Consider the following 17,369-nt stretch of genomic DNA (forward strand, 5'->3'; position numbering starts at 1 on the left):
GTACAGAGTAGCATTTCTCAACCGAGAGCATTGCCCTGCTTGGTGATCTACCCTAATGCCAATGCTCATGCCTCAGGGTATAAGGAAAATTAGCGGCTTAAATCATGAAAGACCAAATTAGCAGGTCAGCGCATGCTACCTAAACCAGGCTTCTTAGACTACTTATCTTTATACCCTAAGAATAGGGAGGCCAACTCTTCTGTCACCAACAGGAAGTCCTGATAGTCTAGATAAACGACTATAGACAGGGACCAAGATAGACCAGACCAAAGACAGGGGTACCCGTTTTCTTTTCCCATTTCTGCTTAGAGCGCGCCATCCTGTAGATAGGCGAAGTCCACGTGGTCAGCAGCTGTCAAAAAAATCCCAATCTCGCGATGTCTACTTTTTCTGATCTAGTGGCGGTGGCGCCTTACACTAACTATTCCATGATAAGCCCTCTGGTCATGTCACTGTAGCCGTGTTTTGAACCGATCCTTTCACAAGTTCGAGCCTTAACAATTAGCACAAATGACCCTGTATCCTCGCAATTGAAACATGGTATGCCGATGACGTGGGTGGGTAGGAAGACCAGTGGTCGTGAAGTCAATTCTGGACAGCTTACTTCTTGGTACCAAGAGAGCTTCAGACCTCAAGATCTACCCCAGTCTCCTCTATGTGAAAGACTATCCCAATGAACACCTTGGCGATCTCTTGGCAGATGCCCAGAATTACCAGCAGTTCGGATTGACCCTGAAAGCAGTCACCAGCTAAATGGGATTGGTTCCAGTCCCCTGGCTAAAAAAGATGAGACGATGGGACACTTCACCGTTGAGTTCTTACCCAAACCGGTATATTTCTCCGTCATGTCACAATTCTTCCGGAGCTAAGTCCATCACGGCCGAGTCTTTTCCATATTGTCTCTCGACCGTTGTAACTGTTTCGACGTTTCATTCGCTTGCTTTGTTTCTAGCCTCTGTTAACAATCGATAGTCTTTTATTCAGCTTCTGTTGTTTGCCGAGACTAGCTCTCGTGGCCGAAGCGAGGGATCCAGAACAGAATGGACTTACACGCGTGTGACGACGTCCATTTTCTCTCACGTTCGAGGCGTCAACGTCTTTTCTGAATCGTGAGACCATTAATTTAATATCAGTACCCGTAGCCCCTGTAAGAATGTAACCTCTTTGCCAACGTACTTCTCTCTTTCGTTATCACTGCGTGTTGTCTCTTTCGTGCTGTTGTGTCGGATCACCAGGAAACACGGTTCACCATGGCCAGACTACTCTGGTTACTGCTTCCCTTTGTTGGGAGCAGTCTTGCAAAAGAAGGTTCTGTTGCCCATTCTCTCGTTAATTCTGCCTCTGGCCATTCCACTCTTTCCACTGCATCTTCCCTTCCTGTCACTCTTTTGGACGATCTCAATAAGAGAGATGCTCGTTCTTCTCCTTTCACGCCCCAAATCAACCCACTTGTTCGACGATCGTCGGCATGTAAGCCTAGGAAGCTTCCCCAGGGTGGCACTGTGATCGTCGGCTCGTCGATCGCGACAACCCACTCAACAACAGCGACGACTGAGCTTATTGGCCTCACTACGTCGCTGGCTGGATCTATTGCTTCTGAATCGTCTGGAAGTGTCGTGGACTTGACCTCAAGTGGAACTTTGATCTCCAGTGCTGCGACTTCTATCGAGACATCGGCGGCCACTATCGGTGATGTAGATGCGAGCACAGCTAGTGGACCATCTTCTGAGGTCTCGTCGAGTACTGAAACAACAACTGGCCCTGCATCATTTGTATCGGCAACTCTCGCGGAGTCTAGTCTCACTTCAGCCACTGGCGACAGTGCATCGATCTCGACAACAGAGACCAGCCTGGGCATCTCTGAGAAGGACACAACTACAGCAGCCCTGTCCATCGACGATTCGACTACCACTGTTGCTGATACTACCAGTGCTGCTGATACGACTACTGCCGTCGCAACCGAATCACAGTCATTGTCTCTCGAGTCGACCACCGTATCATCGGACCTTCCAACCGATACAACGTCTCTTGAGTTCAGTGCCAAAGCAGCATCTTCGGATGCAAGCGACACTTTCATATCTTCTCTGGGGACCCAATCTTCTGAGACTTCACATTCTTTGACCGAATTTCCTTCTTCATCTACACTCGCTTCATCAGATCCAGCAACTACATCAGAGAGTGCTATTCCAACATCGACTGACTCTCCTCTAGTGCTCACAGTAGCCGCCGACGGCAGTGGAGATTACACAGCCATCAACGATGCCATCAAGGCTGCCCAAACCAGCGGTTACCCTACTGTTACTGTGCTCGCCGGTACATACACCGAGAACGTTGTTATCGAAGCCACACCTACTGTGACCATTGTCGGCGAGGCATCCAAGAAGCGCGATGGTTCCTCGGCTGTGGTTATCGACAATGGCGGAAACTCCAACCCTGCCCTCTCATTCAGCACCGCCTCTGCCGCCGGTATTACATGGAGGGGTATCAAGTTCTTGAACTCTCTGGCTGATAACTCAGTTGGCGCTGTGTTCCTCCGCGGTTCAAAGAATGCCTTTTATAATTGTGAAATCGTCTCTGCTGGCATCGCCGCCATCACTGGCAGTTATGCATCCGGTATCATCGCCAACTCTTATCTGGAGGCTCAAGACAAGGTTATCTACAATTACCCTTCCCTCTACGTATACGGAACCACAATCACAGCTACAAAGTCCAACGGACTGCTCGTGTATAACAAGGGCGGTTTATCTGGAACTACCATGTACAACTCAACCGTCGTACTCGACACTTGCCAAGTTGTCAAGAAGAGCGGAGCCACCAACACTCGCGTTTTCCTCGCCGCAGGAAATGGCGATGGCTCTGTGGTTGTGTACCGCGATTCAAGCTTTGCTTCGGGTTTCCTGGCTTCCTCTGGTGTCTATGTTGACTCCAAGACACAGTCTCCTTTGAACCGCTATGTCGAGTTTGGCACGACCGGTGATGTGACTGATCGTTCCAAATACGTTATTTCAATCACGGACCCCAAGGATCTATCTGATTATGAAGTCTCCGCGCTCTTCAAGAGTGCCTATCCTAGTGTGGCTGTATCGTCAGTCGATTGGATTGACGCTTCTGTCTTGAGTTCCATCAAGGCCAGCAACGCCATGGACTTTAAGGAAGAGACAACTACAACTGCTGCCGCTCTAACCGACGCTTCTTCAACCGAGTCCACTTCTCCATCTACCACTGGTACATCATCTGCCGCATCATTAGGTACTTCATTGATCACCTCTTCAGGCGTTTCTTCCGCCCCTGCTTCGGACCCAACCACCACTGAGGCAGAAGATGCTACGACATCTGCAGAACCTACTCAATCATCGTGTGCTCTACCCTCTGCAGTGCCCAGCACAGCCTTTGTTGTGGGTCCCAAGTCTAACCCATGTGCTTCTTATGACACAATTGCTTCTGCAGTATCTCAGCTCCCCAACGATGCCACTTCCCAGTACATCTACATCCTTGCGGGCACGTACCAGGAGAAGGTGACAATCCAGCGAGTTGGCGCCACTGTTGTTCGAGGTCAGACCGGTGATGGCTCTTCGGCCAAGAACAACAAGGTCACCATCACCTCTAGCAGCGGTGTTCTGTCAAGCAGTGGCGGATCCTCGGGAACAGCTACATTCTCCGCTAGCAAGTATGAGACCAAGCTCGTCTCCTTCTACAACATCAACTTCGAGAACGCGTTCGAGGCCGCGACCAACAATGTTGCCCTAGCTGTCTATGCTAAAGGCAAGGTGGCCTTCTACGGTTGCGACATCAATTCGTCACAAGGAACTCTCTACCTTGATTATGGTAACTTCTTTGCTAGTCATTCAATCCTGCGGGGAACCACTGACTTCCTTTGGGGTCAGGGAGCTGGTTATGTCTACAACTCTGTCATTGTCTCCAAAGGGACGACGACAGGTCAGGCCATCGCTGCTCACAAATTCCAGGGCCAATTTGGAGGTTCGCAATTTGTGTTCGACCTGTGTGCCATTGTGCCTGAGTCCAACTCTGTACCTGAAGGCAGCACATTCCTCGGCCGTGATTACAGTACCAAGTCCAACGTTGCTTTTGTCAACTCTTTTCTCGATGCTCACATAGCCTCTGCGGGATGGAAGGTCTCTTCTCCTTCAACCTTTTCTGGCACATTTACTGAAGGAAACAACACTGGGCCCGGATGGGATTCTTCATCTCGTATCTCTGCCGTCACTGTTGTGGACGACACTTCTTCGTTTAGTGCTGCTGCTATCCTGGGAGGAGATTCTTGGATCGACAAGGCTGCCATCGCACCTTTCCAAGGGTGGCCCGACTCCAAGTATGCCAAGGACATGGCCACTACTTCGGCTGCTACCACTGCCACTGCCTCTGCTACCTCCAGCGTGACAGCTGATGGCTCTACCTTGACTGTCGCCCCCTCCCCCACAGGAGACCAGTTCAAGACCGTGGCATCTGCTCTCGCGGCTATCCCTGATGATGGTGAGGACTACACCGTCTTCATCAAGGCCGGTTCCTACAATGAGCAGCTCAACCTCAACAGAAACCGTGGACGGGTTACCCTTCGTGGCGAAACCAGCTTTGAGAATGATTTCACCCAGAACCAGGTCCTCATCTGGTTCAAATTGGGCTATGGAACTGGGGAATCACGAAACGAGGAGACTCCTGTCCTCTTCTGGAAGACAACATCATCATCGGCTGGACTCTCGTTGTACAATCTCAACTTCACCAACACTTACCCGCAAACCCGTGACACAGCAGCTCTCGCGGCAGACTTCTTTGGTAACAACATGGCCGCTTACGGTTGTGCATTTTCTGGCTATCAGGATTCCGTCCTTGTTAACCAAGGCGTGCAAGTGTTTTCCAACAGCTATCTCGAGGGCTCAGTGGACTTCATTTGGGGTTACAGCAAGGCCTACTTCCACCAGTGTTACATTGCGTCCAACACTCCCAATGCCTATATCACCGCGCAGAACCGCAAGTCTTCATCGTGGGCTGGCGGCTTCATCTTTGATACCTGCAAGGTGACGTACACTGATAGTTATGGTTCCAGCTTTGGCACAACATCTCTTGGTCGTCCTTGGTCTCAATACGCCCTGGTTGTGTATATGAACTCGTTTCTAGACAAGCATATCTCTAAAACCGGATGGTCAACTTGGTCTACAAGCAGCCCCCAGATCTCTGTAAGTATACAACCAATCACTTCCCAGAGATTAGAATGACGTGCATTCAACCGAACCTAATGAACCTTATGATTGCACCATACTAAGACTTAGCAGGACGTGCTCTTTGGAGAGTTTAACAACGTGGGCCCCGGCAACTGGACCTCTTCCCGCGCTAGTTTCGCGACAAAGCTCACAGAATCCCAAGCTGCGGCATACAGTTTGGGATCCTTCATTGGTAGCACAAGTTGGCTTGACATGAAGGCATACAATCTTGTGCCTAGTTACACGATTGGCGACTCTAGCGCAACTGAACCGGAGCCTGAAGTTGTGTGGCCATCTCATCCTTCCGACGGAACGACACCCCCCAAGAACGCTGTTCTTGTGTCTGTTGGCGGAGAGAAGTCGGGCTCATACTCAAGTCTCACTAACGCGCTCAAGAGTCTTCCCAAAGACTCCACTTCTCAAGTCATCTTCGTTTACCCCGGTACATACGAGGAGCAGGTCCCGTCCATCAACCGACCTGGTCCTGTCACCATCATCGGGTACACTGAATCTGAGCCCGGAAAGACGTACACCAGCAACCAAGTCACCATCACTCAAGCCAAGGGACTCTCAGTTTCTGGTACAATTCCTGCGGGTCGCAACAACGCGGACACAGCCACCATTGCAACAGCCAGCACTAAGATCGCTTTTTACAACGTCAAGTTCATCAACACGGATAACCTGGACGGTGCGACGCCCAGCTATGTTACTCTCGCTGCCAGCGTATATGGCGACAAGATTGGCTTCTACGGATGTTCTTTCTTTGGATGGCAGGATACTTGTAAGTACAACCCTACCTCAGTCATTCGATCTGTTATTAACTTCTCGCAGTACTCACGGGAGCCACAGTGGGTTATCAGTACTACGAAAGTAGTTATATCGAGGGAGCGATTGACTTTGTCTGGGGTTACAGCAAGTCTTATTTCAAGGGTTGTACCCTTGCTGCAAAGCGTGCCAAGTCGGCGATCACCGCACAGAGCCGCAAGGACGCCAACGCGATCGGCGGCTACATCTTTGACCAGTGTCTTTTCACAGAGGCTGCTTCAGCCACGTCAGACTTGGCAGGCCAGGTCTATCTTGGCCGTCCCTACAGTGCTTATGCTCTTGTGGTGATCAAGAACAGTTACTTGGATTCCACAATTCAGCCTGCTGGATGGAAGATCTGGTCTACGACTGAGCCTCGCACTGATCACGTTACCTTTGCGGAGTATGCAAATGAGGGGCCAGGAAGCTGGGAGAAGAACTCGGCGGCGCGTGAGGCTTTTGGCTTCGCTACTCTCCTCACCAAGGATGACTACTCTCTCGAGTCTGTTATGGATAGCACTGACTGGATTGACAAGACTTACTGGGACTCGATCGTGACTCCAAAGCCCAGCACGCCAGTCGTTCCTGTGCCTGATCCCAACGCAGTCTATAGCGGAAAGACCCCTCCTCCTGGTGCCTACATTGTGTCTAAGGAAGCTATCGATGGAGTCACGACTTACAGCACGATCCAAGCTGCGATCGATGCTCTTCCCGTCTCGAACAAGGTCACCCCGACTGTCTTTATTTACCCTGGTACATACAAGGAGCAGATCGTTCTCAGTCGATCTGGAACGACCTTCTTTATTGGATATTCCGAGTCTCCAGATGACTACAGCAAGAACCAGGTCACCATCACGTACGACAAAGGCATTGATACGCAGGCGGACGCGTCAAACTCTGACTCGGCTACCTTTTATGCAACCGGAAACTATTTCCAGGCTGTCAACATCAACTTCAAAAACACCTTTGGCACAGCAACCAAGTAAGTATGAGCGATTTACATGTGCGAACATGTACTAACAAGTTTACAGCTACGCCAGTCTCGGATTTGCGGTCAAGAGCAGCAAGTTTGCTTCTCTCTATGGTTGCCAGGTATACGGAAACCAGGATGCTCTCTTGGTCAATGGCAACCTTTTCGCTTACAACTCAATCATCACGGGAAACATTGACATGATCTGGGGTTCTGGAGCAGGATATTTTCTAAAGTCTAGGATCGCGCCCAATGCGGACAAGATTGCATTGACAGCGAACAAGAAGGGAACTAACGCCGGCCCCAACGGCTTCGTCTTTGATCAATGCACGGTCGCGCCCGCAGACGGAGCGTCCTTCTCGACTATCTATCTCGGCCGGCCGTGGGATCAATGGGCGCGTGTTGCCTATATCCAGTCGGAACTCAGTGCTTCTATAGCCGCTGTCGGCTGGACAGCATGGACCAAGTCAGATCCTAGAACCGGAAATGTTATTTTTGGCGAATTCGACAACTCCGGACCGGGAGCTTCAACCGGTGGCCGTGCTTCCTTCGCTAAACAGCTGTCGGACAACGAGGTTGCGCAATTCCAATTAGGGACGTTCTTTCCTTCGACGAGCTGGATTAACATGACTCTCGTACACGCGTCGCCTTTCGATGCAGCTGTCGCCGCTACCCAGACAGTCAGTTCGACAACTGTCTACACTACTCAGACGGTCACATCATCCCAGACTCTGTTCACCACTACCACCGGAGCCGATGTGACTATCACTGAGAAGTCTACATTCACTGAAGACATTGGAACGACTATCACACCTGATCCTACGACCAAGACCTCAATCGAGAAGACTACTGTCACCGAAGTGGCCCTAGTAACACAACCCGACAAGGTTGTCACGGTCAAGTCCACCGAGATTGTGGATGTTGGCAAGACCATCACGCCTGTCGCCGTTACATCAACCTCCACCCAAATCGTTGATGCAACGGTTACTTCCTGGGTCACATCATCCGCCAAGGCTGTCACCGCAACTTTAACGACTACAGCTGTTACGGTCACGCCCAAACCGGTTACTGAGAAGGTCGTTGAGCGAACTACAGTTGTTATCAGCAAGACCACGACCCCCAAGGGCCTCACCGTTAAGGGTACGACGACTGTGACAGTTGGCACTGGTGGTGTCACCACGACATCCTTGAAGGCAACCACTGTCGTGTCTACCGTAGTAACAACGTCTACAAAGACTGTCAGCAAGACTACTACTCTCAAGTGCATACCCACACAGAACAAGCGGGACTTGGAGAGAGAATCAACAGTTATCAAGCCTCGATCTGCCGTCGTTTTTGGCAATCCCTCTGTCAATCTCCTCTCTAGTCTAACTCGTCGGGAACTCGATCTCGGATCAATCAACCTTGAAGCACGCGCAGCCGGTCTTTCAACAGTTACTGTCACTCTTTTCACTACATTTACTACCAACGTCAAGACTTCAACCATGGCTGTTCCCGCTAGCACTTCCACGACTCAGGTCATCACAACCAAGACAATTGGAAAGAAGAGCACTCTCAGACCAGTCACTGTCATTGACGTCTCTACTTCCCTTGCAACAAAATACGCCACCTCCACCATCCCTGCATCAACATCAACAACAACAGTTGTCTCCACCAAGGAAAGTGGCAAAACCTCAACCCTCAAAGCCGCTACGACAACTGTTGTCGTGACTTCTACTTCTCATGTCACAAGCAAGAGGACCTCCACCATTCCCGCAAGCACAGTCACTATCCTGAAGACCCTCACCACGACACTACCAACCGGAACTGTCAAGGTCACCACAACAAGCACAGTTAAGCAGACATCTGCTGTGACTCTGGATCCCAATGTTGTCACAAACTGGACTACTGTCAAGTCTACTGTGAGACCTTCTAGCACAGCGACTTTGAGGAACACTGTATTCAAGACCAGCACATCTGTGGTCAGGGAGACAAAGACTAACTGGGCGACAAAGACCAGCCGGGGAGCGGCTGTTTGCACTGCCTAAGACGGAGGTTTTGGTTCACATTGACTCTTTATGATTGTTGATATTTATTGGCGCAGCATTTCATCTTTTCTTTTGTCCTCAAAAAGAGATGCTCATAACAGTAATAACCCAGATGATTAACATCATAATCGTTTATATATAGTTTAGTTAATTATTAATGTCTTTGTTGGCCCGGCCTTCGATTGTATTCTGCTTTTCGCCATAGCATGTTCTTTGAGTTCACAACTGCCAGTCCAACTATGATATATCTTCAACGTCAGGTTTGATATCCGAGACTTGGTCAGCCCTGGTTTCCTTTCATTTTCTACATACCTTTCGAGTTTACTGTGAAATTCAGGAGCTTAATGGTTGCTGAGCGCTGTGGATCATTTGGTCAACATGCATGTCGTCGACCTTCATCGAAGCGTCCGATATTACTCTCACCCTCACCATAGATAAAGGAACATTTCTTCACATTGGCAATGTATTTCAAGCGTGACGTGATAATATAACCAGACGTAGGATAATAATTAGAAGTGTGGGAAAAGCTCCACCCATTCGGGAGACAAGAAAACGCCAACAGGTGCCCGTCGCAAACATAGAAATGATTCCACGATGATGAAAATACGCGCTGATATGTATGCCAGCCAAAGAGTCAGGAGGATGACAACCGGTAGTAAAGCTATCACATAACCCGTTATGCTGAGCATTGCCCGAACCATGCCATCGTTTTTTTCTTCCCAATGCTCCAGCAGCATCAATAAGGGGACAAACATAAGCAAAATAAGGATGATAGCAGGAAGCCAGGAAACCAGGATTAGGCAACTGACCTTCCACATAATGTCTTCCACATTCGAAGGAAAGACCTGCCCCCATATGCTCATATGAACACCACCATACACGCCAGTAAGGAATATGGCAAGTAGAATAAACTGCCAAGAAAGGAATGTGAGATCCGAGTTTCTGATTGACGTCTTCCAATATTTCTTTTTACCCTCTTCTGATTCATCCCACCAGTGTAAATGGAAGATTGACTCAGTCTCCCAAAACAGTCTCTCTCCATCAGTGACCCACTCAGGAGGCTCTAATTCCTTTATCGTTGGGATATATAGAATTCCCTCCACATTGGTGAGGTCTTGCGGCCCGTCATCCTGCCCTTTCGCTCGCATTATAAGTTTGTCAGGATCATGGGTCAACCTGCCCCTACCTTCAAAGGGGTATGTGGTGAAGATTTGTCTCCAGCGTTCCATGAATTGAGGTTCTAATACAAATGAAACACCTGTAGATTCTTCTTGTGGATCAAATTCATACGTAGAAGAGTCTGGGTTTTTTCGCACTTTTGCTGCGGATAGTGCAAGGCCTGACGGCATGATATCACCCTCCTTCATGACCTGCCCTGGTTGATTATGGATCCAACGCATTGGCGACCCTTTAGAATCCGTTGGGGGAAGCTGTTCCTCAGTCCTCTTCGGTGGGAAAAGCGCCATCTTATATGAAATATCACTGTAGAAATGTCGCTGTAACATGGCGGCAATTTCACCTCTAAATTTATCTGCTGACAAAACAATCGCTTCCTGGACATCCAGCGGTTTCTATGTTGCGATTAGTATCTAAATTATTCAAGGTTCAAAGGGCCACATACTTCGAACCAACAAGCATAGAGAAAAACCGCGCAAACAACATGAACGATTGTATGAATCTCTAACAGAGATACAGGTAGGTCGTTTATGCGTCTCGCTATGCATTGTGTGACCATCCAAAGAACTTGTATAAGAACAAGAGCTTTCTGGATAGTGTTGGCTTTGCTCTTGTCGTCGATATCTTGCTTTCGGACTTTTATCCAATGACCACGTTCAGCAAGCCAAATTACAGATGCTGGAGCCGATCTAACCGAGCGTCGATCTTGAGTCATGTTCTTAAAGTAGGAACAGTGAGATTCGTCAAGATCATTCAACGAAAGAATATCGTGGACGTCGAATCGAACAGCTCCCATGACAATGAAAAAAGCATATTTGAGGTTAATCTCGACCTGAAAAGTCAGCATTCCGTGATATGTAAGCGATTAAATCGAGTCATACGTATGTACCAGGTGTCCAGTCAGGCGACTCCTGCTGTTTCTTCTGAATCTTTCGAAGCGCTGATCTTAGGATCCAAGCATAACGCGATTGTGCTGCAGCCACGAAAACAGCTACTTCAGGTGCAAAGAGGGTAATGATGGCCCATTTGAATTTTTGCCACAACAAGTGTTGCCACGTCGTTTTCTTGGGAACATCGAGGTGCAAAGCCGTGTAAATACAGGCGATGAGAGTCAAAATGCAGCTTTGCAATATGTCTAACGTCCCACGTACATTGGGCGTACTGACCCACGAAGGAGCAACGAGTGTTTTGAGCTGTTCAGTCCCGTTGCTAGCCACAACTGAAAGGTTGAAGGGTTGAGTGACCACAGAAGAATTAAAGCCTGTCATGGTTTATTCGATTTGAATTCGAAAACACACTGAGCAATAACGAGATGAATGAGATGATGAAAAGTTTGTTTTCTTTGTTCCTGAGCCTGATTTCGAATACCTATGTAGCTTTTATCTGAAAATATGCCACCAATAACAGATGCTCTATGAGGCTGGCCATCAATTTTGCGCTGCCCAAGGCCCAAGGAGGGCCGCCTTGCATTGCCTGACGTGTCCAGAGGGTCTGTGACTGCTCTTGCATTCATATGGATATCCGCAGGGTTATTATCCAGCCGCTCTGAGACAAGATCCAATAGAGAAGTCCATGAGAGGGGCCCTCAGGAATAGCGTCTATCCCATACATGTATGCTCTTGCGCACAGGCTTAACATCACCTTTCAGCTTCAGCTTCAGCTGGGCTGGGGTTTGGGGTGATCCACCTAGGCCTAGGTACCGCTGTTCCCACAATGGGATATGATATATCATCGTTGGAGTGCCTGCAAGGTCGGATCATTGATGAGAAACGAGATGGTTTATTATGAGGCTCTGTTTCTGGTAGCATAAGATTCGGTTACTAATTTTTTAAGCCTGGTGCAAAATCAACGCTATCGGACGACTCATTTCCTTGGGCAGCATAGGTAGACACGCAAATTTATTGCTACTTTGTCTTGAATACTCGTGTTGGCTGTTTTGCAAACAGGGGTATGGTGCTGTTGTTCTGTACATTGTCATGCAGAAGACCAGGTGCTCGGACATAGACTCGGAAGGTAGGTATGTCGTATTTGTAAATGATCTGCAAAAAGCAACTGCCAGTTCAATTGTAATTGATCAGGTTGTATCTGTATACCAACAGCTTATCAATTCACAACTACCTTGCCCTTGTTTGGGAGTTCCTGCCTCATTGATCGCATTTGCCTTTGTTGCTTTACACTCTCCATTGAACTTCCATCTAGATTTGTGACGTCAATTCATCACGTGGTCTTTTGTCGCGATGTCCGTCATCGCACATTCAACGGGATCCTCACTGCGCCAATCCTTCATTTGAAATGGACCGTATATCAATCGAGATTCTATCTTTAATCGCATCAGCTGTCGCATCATCCGGACCACAAATTGACCTCGATCAAGTTTACGATGTGTGGGGTCTCCATGATAAACCCAAGTTCCCAGTAACTGGAAACCCGCAAGAGAATTCTCTAGCTTTATATGCGGCAGTTTCTCGCGACTGGCAACTCGCTTTCGAGCCGTTCACGTTCCACACACTTGTTCTCTCACCAAAACGGATAGTACAGGCTGAGAGACAAGGATACCTCACTCGGAGACGGCTGAAGTATATCCGGAACATCGCTGTTCCTATCACATTCCCTCTACCGTGGCCATGGGACGTTCCGATTGTTTTCTCCCAAGTAGTAGAGTGGCCCCCATCGTCTGAAGTAGATGATTTCAAGGATCAAAAACTGATTGAAGACAACGAGTCCGTTGAAGAAGACGAAACCGCCTTGCGGGACGTTGAACAAGACGACGAAGACGAAGATATGGGCGGTTATGATTTTTATTCCGACGAAGATGACGATCTACAACCCCCAGAAGAAAGAGGGTACGACAAGCTGTTCACGTCAATTATCAGAGCACTATTTCGAATACTGAAAATGGCCCCTGTGCAAGAAAACGGACATCCATACATCGATTTACGGCTTGGCTTTCCGGTTCCTAGAGAACATGGATGGTGTTTTGCGGATAACATTGAAGAGCCAGAAGCTGAGCGTATAGAGGCGGGTTGGTGCAAGGCTCTCTATTTCGATCTGGGTCTCAGCAAGGATGACCTACCAGAGTTGCCGGTGATAGCATCATGTCGTTTTGATCTTGTTTCCTGGAGCCTCTTTATCACGCCAGAGGCAGCCTGCACAATGATTAGCAAGATGCCACATCTCCGAAGGGTGAAAATGCATTTGAGCGATATGGAGAGCAAGAACCCGGCCCTGAGAATCGAATTGAGAGAAGGTGAGTCACGAGCTGCAAGCCGATGGTCTCTCGTATTTGCTAAGCTCTGTAGGCTTTGCAAGGTCATTGTTTTTGATACCACACACGGTGTTTGATTTCGAGTGCCACTACCCTAGACGAATTCCTCGAGATCACTCATATGCTGCTGCGAGTATCATACCAACAAACGAAAAACATGACCCTCTAAGCCAAGCACTCTTCAACTTCTCTCAACGAGAGACCTTGATACGATTTTCAGCAAAGGGAAGCTTTGATCTGAGCATTATGGGAGCATCTGAAACAGTATCTGCAAGCCCTGGTTGGCCGAAATTGGAAACCTACGAGATTGGCTTACTGGTCATCACACCGGCTGGACAGTGGCTAGCTGTTCCTTTCACCGACAGACCCAATACCGATAATTTCCGAGACGAACGATGGGGTGCACCTAGTGAAACCCCGAGGAGCTGCCTCTCCATGTTCGACACCAATGAGTTTAGAGGTCCGATTGACGCAGATTACGCCCATCGTCTTCTCTGCGCCGCAGGGCGAGCAGCATCACATATGCCCCGTTTAAGAAAGATGGACATTAATGCTGGTGTTGTTGGTGGATACAAAGTATGCTACACAAGCAAGAGAGTCAATCCTTGCATGAGAATTGTTGGGAAGAAGCTTCAACCACCAACCGAGGAACTTCTGCAAGTATGGAGGCGAGTGGCTCAAGAACGCGATCAAACATTTTGCCTTGAATGGAGAGACACTGTCAAGACGAACAAGAGAAGAGAACTATTCAGTTAAGCTTGAAGCTTAAATAAAAACTTTTGCAAAGTTTAGCTGCCTATGTAAAAAAGAAAATGGTGTATAATGACAAAGGGTATCAAAATGTTTGCTGTTCCAAATGACGAGGGTACCGTAGTTCCCCTTCAAAATTGCATGTTTCCTAAACTCCTCCCAATGATGTAAATGCTTTGTGTCGCCGATGTTATTTGCATTCCATAGAGATGCCCTTTATATAATGAGGCGTCATCTCTTGCCGGAATTCCAATAGATAATAATAGCCAGTTCCAAGACTGACATAATTGATACCAAGTTGTGGTTGTGGACCTGGATTTAGAGAGTCACGATACCCGCAACTCAAGCGCCTATGACGGGGACGCAGAATGAAACAGCCTCAATAGAACCGACCCAATGGCAAGCCTCTCATGTTTTTGTAATTGTGAACCTTATGTGACGGGCGCGACGTCGAAGGCTCCGGCAGTGGAAAACGCCATTTGAGCGGTCAAGGGCTTTTTGCTCAGGTGGCTGTCGAACTTATGCGGGCGAGGCGTCGTGTGTAAACTTTGTTTTCTGTCGGCAGAAAAGTTCCTAGGTTTTTGTTAGGAACAATTGAACAAAACAAATACGGTAAAAAAAAAAAAAAAAAAAAAACTCACAGTATGGTGTCAGAAATTGTAGCGATTTGGTCCTTTTGCTGTAATCCAATCGCGGTGGCGCATCGCCGTCAAGCTTGTGTTCGCCGTTCAATTGCATGGGAACATCGCTGGTAGAAGTGTTCCGTCCGACCGATTGACATTCTGTGTGTGAAGGTCCCGGGGGTGGTGTGCTCTCTGGCTCGCCGACCATGTGCATGCAATTGCAATCGCTGTGCTGCACCAGTAAAAGCAGCTTGTTGAGCACCACAAACTCCATCTTGAGCTTTATGCTGTACACTACAGGCTTGTAGGTGGTCTGTATGTTGAAGTGGCTCATGTACTGCGTTATTATGAGGCTCATGTCGAGGAAGATGACGAGGATGTTGACCACCACGAGGTATCGTATCACCTTGCGCTCCATGGCTTTTCGGACGGCAAAGATGGGTTTTAGGCCGCGTGCTGTTTCCCAGATGTAAAGGCCTGAGATGATCGTTTCTTGTATGCAGAAGCCTGCTAGTTGAATGCGTTCGTAGACGTTGAATGGTCCAATAAAGAGGCTCGAATGCGCGGTGTTGCTGCCGAGAAAAAGAACAGTCGTGGGGACATGTAGAATAAAGAAATTAATGATAATCATGTATAACACCCATCGCGTCTTGGATTTGTCTTCGACGATGAGATGCAGTCTCGAGTAGAGAACGACGGATTGGCCTGTGACCATGCCGTACCATCCAATACACGTCAACACGCAGAGCAGGAAGTTGGGCCCCAGACTGTAGTACCGCAACAGAACAACGATGGAGTGGAGGATTATGCCGAGGGTGGCGACCATCATGCTGCAGAAATAAAGACCGTCGTGGCGCTTGAAGCGGGTGACGAGGGAGATGATGATCTCGAGGCAGTTGTAGAGGGCGATGGCGAAGAGGCCGGCGATGGTCATGTTGACGGCGAGGGAGACACCCTCCATGGGCCCCGTTTCGCCGGATCCACGAACCGCCATGTTCAAGGTGTCGTTGTCGGACCTATGCCGGTCATGACCAGATAATAAAGTTAAGGTTCAAGTTTTGTTGTTGATGGAAAAGAAAAGAAAATAAGCAAAATAATTATGTCTCGGTAGTCTGGGCAGATCTCATTTCGTATGTCTCTCTTGTTAGCTGCCCTAGAATCAAGGATTGGTAGGTCTTGGCGATAAGATCTAATGAAACGTTGGGAGCAAGGAAAGGAAAGTGATTGAAAAGAAAGTCGGAAAGGGTGGGATGCTATCAGCCTGGAAATGTTACCCTAATTATGAAGATCATTGCAAGGCAGGGAAAGCAGCGCGTCATTTTCGGGTATTCGTATATTGTGTATTTATTTGTACGCATCAAAAGCAGTTAATCAATCGTCATGATCCTCCCCCTGCATTTGGTAACGCATGGATGCTTCCGCTAGTGTCGAGGTAAAGACTGAGGAGTACGCCGAACCATGATTCAAGCAATCTGAGCCCAGGCCCTACCTAACGGATCGAAGCTGTAGGTTACGGATTTAGTGGCCATCCGTTTAGGTACGGAGGTAAACTACAGGGATGACAAAACATGTGCAATGCTGTCTGTAACCAAAGCAATGGTCCGGAAGGATATCGCCATAATACTACTACTCCGTAAGCTCGGTCACAGATCTGGAATGCCGTAATACCACCCAATTAACAATTTGTTTCAAAGCCAAGCCGGCAGTCAAGGAAAATATCTTACATTCCTCGGTTTCCAATGGCATGGCCACGGGTCGCCCTCTCTCCCGTCTCCCGCCTCCCACCTCCTGAGTCTAAAAAGACCAGCCCGCGCCGAACGCGCCAAGCGCCCCTGGAGACGATCCCTCTTGGCTCTTGAGCCATCCCAATGCCAAGCTGAAACTATTCTGTCATCAACCTTGTCGCGGCCCATCCATTATTTCTGCAAAAACATGAGTTGTCATTATTTTGCAAAAATTAAATACACAAAGTTGGAAGCTGTGAATGTCACCAAAAGAAGAGCTGAATGCTCCCCTTGCCAGGGGGTCCGCAGTTTAGAGTTTAAGGATAAACAGGTAACAGGCAACAGGTTGCTACAGGATTAATCCACGCCATCTATATCTGTAGCATGTGGTAGATGTCCTATTGGTGGTAAGACGATGTCTCAAAATGACATTCATGTGAAGCACAAAAACGAGTGAATGGTCACAACTATCGACGCATACTTTAAAATGACTCGCGATCGCAGTCTTTAAACTTTATCGTATGTCTCAAGCGCCCGGGAATCCCAATTGGTACGGTAGTACTACTACCTTTTGGACTAGTGCTTGAGGTCGTACGACTATGAAACCTCAGTTCATTATGATCTGGGGTATTCCTTATCAGAACGGAGGATTAAAATGATATCAATCTACACAAATCAATATTCCCAGGATCTTCCCATCGAGCAATGGCGAGCACCATCTCCAACCCCAGAGTTTGGAGCGCCCGTAAACCCGACGCTTGTGTTTCTCTGGCCAGGCCACCAAATGTCACCGCCCGTCAAAGACATCCCTCCG

General features: G+C 48.4%; 4 protein-coding genes across 4 annotated transcripts; 2 read left to right on the top strand and 2 right to left on the bottom strand.

The window, feature by feature from the left end:
• Nucleotides 1-1,250: 1,250 nt before the first annotated feature.
• FGSG_04439 (uncharacterized protein) lies at nt 1,251-9,017 on the top strand (the record flags this gene model as incomplete). The annotated part of the gene is made up of 4 exons (XM_011322861.1): nt 1,251-5,192; nt 5,286-5,997; nt 6,066-7,002; nt 7,052-9,017. The coding sequence occupies 4 exons, from the start codon at nt 1,251-1,253 to the stop codon at nt 9,015-9,017; spliced, it is 7,557 nt and encodes a 2,518-aa protein (XP_011321163.1).
• Nucleotides 9,018-9,526: 509 nt separating this feature from the next.
• On the bottom strand, nt 9,527-11,461 carry FGSG_04438 (uncharacterized protein; the record flags this gene model as incomplete). Its single annotated transcript, XM_011322862.1, has 3 exons — nt 9,527-10,588; nt 10,639-11,025; nt 11,075-11,461. The coding sequence occupies 3 exons, from the start codon at nt 11,459-11,461 to the stop codon at nt 9,527-9,529; spliced, it is 1,836 nt and encodes a 611-aa protein (XP_011321164.1).
• A 1,024-nt stretch (nt 11,462-12,485) lies between these two features.
• FGSG_04437 (uncharacterized protein) lies at nt 12,486-14,214 on the top strand (the record flags this gene model as incomplete). The annotated part of the gene is made up of 2 exons (XM_011322863.1): nt 12,486-13,440; nt 13,493-14,214. The coding sequence occupies 2 exons, from the start codon at nt 12,486-12,488 to the stop codon at nt 14,212-14,214; spliced, it is 1,677 nt and encodes a 558-aa protein (XP_011321165.1).
• Nucleotides 14,215-14,710: 496 nt separating this feature from the next.
• On the bottom strand, nt 14,711-15,825 carry FGSG_04436 (uncharacterized protein; the record flags this gene model as incomplete). The annotated part of the gene is made up of 2 exons (XM_011322864.1): nt 14,711-14,754; nt 14,850-15,825. 2 exons carry the CDS (start codon nt 15,823-15,825, stop codon nt 14,711-14,713), a joined length of 1,020 nt encoding a protein of 339 aa, XP_011321166.1.
• Between the last annotated feature and the right edge of the window lie 1,544 nt (nt 15,826-17,369).

The sequence above is a fragment of the Fusarium graminearum genome, chromosome 2 (genome assembly GCF_000240135.3).
Source record: "Fusarium graminearum PH-1 chromosome 2, whole genome shotgun sequence".
Taxonomy (NCBI): domain Eukaryota; kingdom Fungi; phylum Ascomycota; class Sordariomycetes; order Hypocreales; family Nectriaceae; genus Fusarium; species Fusarium graminearum.